At 57.7% G+C, this 1,696-nt stretch overlaps 1 protein-coding gene across 2 annotated transcripts in view; it reads left to right on the forward strand.

Moving 5' to 3' along the window:
* Rgl3 (ral guanine nucleotide dissociation stimulator like 3) overlaps positions 1 to 1,696 on the forward strand; it is a 21,681-nt gene that overhangs the window by 1,324 nt on the left and 18,661 nt on the right. For both annotated transcript variants that reach the window (XM_055601448.1, XM_055601449.1), the window contains exons 3-5: positions 6 to 232; positions 371 to 424; positions 572 to 786. In XM_055601448.1, coding sequence (XP_055457423.1) covers positions 6 to 232; positions 371 to 424; positions 572 to 786 — 496 coding nt within the window. The remainder of the gene's footprint in view (positions 1 to 5; positions 233 to 370; positions 425 to 571; positions 787 to 1,696) is intronic.

The raw sequence follows: 1,696 nt of genomic DNA on the forward strand, positions 1-1,696 counted from the left end.
CGCAGGCGCCCACCCCGGCCGCCGACACCTTCCTGCAGTACCGCACCAGCAAGGTTCGCGCGCTGAGGGCCGCCCGGCTGGAGCGGCTGGTGCACGAGCTGGTGTCCGGAGACCGCGAGCAGGACCCTGGCTTCGTGCCCGCCTTCCTGGCCACCCACCGGGCCTTTGTGCCCACAGCCCGCCTTCTGGGCTTTTTGCTGCCGCCGCCGCCGCCGCCGCCGCCTCCTCCCGGGTCAGTAGAGCGCAGGTTCCATCCCCAGGACCCTATCTGCCCCGCCCCCTCCCAATCCCTCCTCAGATTTGGAACCCCAGAGCCCTGGTCCTAAAGCCCCGTGGCTCCGTTCCCATCTGATAGAGGTTTCCTTCCTAGGGTAGACAGCAAGAGGACAGAGGGACAGGATCAGAACTTCAGCAGGAACCTGAGGTTGGTTTCCACTCACCTTCCCCTCCCCCACCCCCCACGCTCTCGACCCGAGGGAGCGTGGGGGAGGGGACCTCAAGGTCAGGCTGCAAGGTTGGGAAGGTCTCGATCCTGGGACGGAGTTCTGCCTCACACACACCCTCTGTCCAGGGCTGTGGTTTCAGTACTCGGCTCTTGGCTGCGAGATCATCCTCAGGACTTCCGGGATCCCCCTGCCCATCAGAACCTGGGCAACATTCGAATCTTTCTGGGCTGGGCAGCCCCAGGAGGGGCAGAGGCCAGGGAGGCAGAGAAGCTTCTAGAAGGTTTCTTGGAGGAGGCGAAGGGAGATCAGACGGAGGAGGAGCACCGACTGGCCTGGGCAGGTAAGGGATAGTGCTACCTACCCCTCTCCAAGTGACAGGCGCTGAACACATTTTCTTTATTTGTTTCAGTGCTTGGGGATGAACTCAGACCTCTGTGCATGCTGGGCGAACGCTGTACCGCTGAGCCACACCCCCAGCCCTTGAACATTCCCTTTCTACCCTTCTGTGTGTGTGGTGGTCAGGAGTGGGGGCCGTGCCAGGTGTCTTCCTCTACTGCTGTCTAATCTTGGGAGACAAGCTCTCAGTGAACCTGGCTAGGCTCACGGGCCATTGAGCCCAAGGGTCCTCCTGTCTCTGTCCCTCCAGCGTCTGACTTGCACGCATGTGCTGTTGTGCCCGGTTGTTCGTGGGTGCTGGGGACCTGAACTCAGGTCCTCGCACTGGCACGGGCAAACATTTTGCCCACTGAGCCATTAAAAGCAAGGCTTTTTAAATAGAGGAGCCTTATCTTCTCCACCCGGTCACAAGTTTTTAGCAGAAGTATTAGCAAGTGTAGGTGTCCTCTTGCGCACAGAGAGCCTCTGTTTTCTGGCACTTAGTGGCAGAGTCCTTGCCCAGTCGAGAACAGCAACCTGGGTTCAAATCCCAGGCTTGTCATCTGCTGGTGGTGTGACCTTGGTTAGGTCTCTACACCTCCCCGAGACCAGTTCTCTTAGGTTCGATATGGGGCTGATGACATTGTCTGCCTTGTGGAGTTTTCTAACAAGTATTGAACAGCTAGCTTTGGCCTCATACAGGTTCCCACCCTCCTGGGAAGGACACCTAACAAACAGAAAATCAGTCAGCAGTAAGGGCTGTCGTGTATGCCGTGGAGTTCATGCCTCCTTTGGAGTCTGTTCCCTCCTTCTACCTTTCTGTGGGTTCTATGGTGGGATTTTTGTTTGTTTTATTTTGTGGTTTTTGTTTTGTT

The sequence above is a fragment of the Psammomys obesus genome, unplaced genomic scaffold (genome assembly GCF_907164565.1).
Source record: "Psammomys obesus unplaced genomic scaffold, mPsaObe1.curated_primary_1811, whole genome shotgun sequence".
Classification (NCBI taxonomy): domain Eukaryota; kingdom Metazoa; phylum Chordata; class Mammalia; order Rodentia; family Muridae; genus Psammomys; species Psammomys obesus.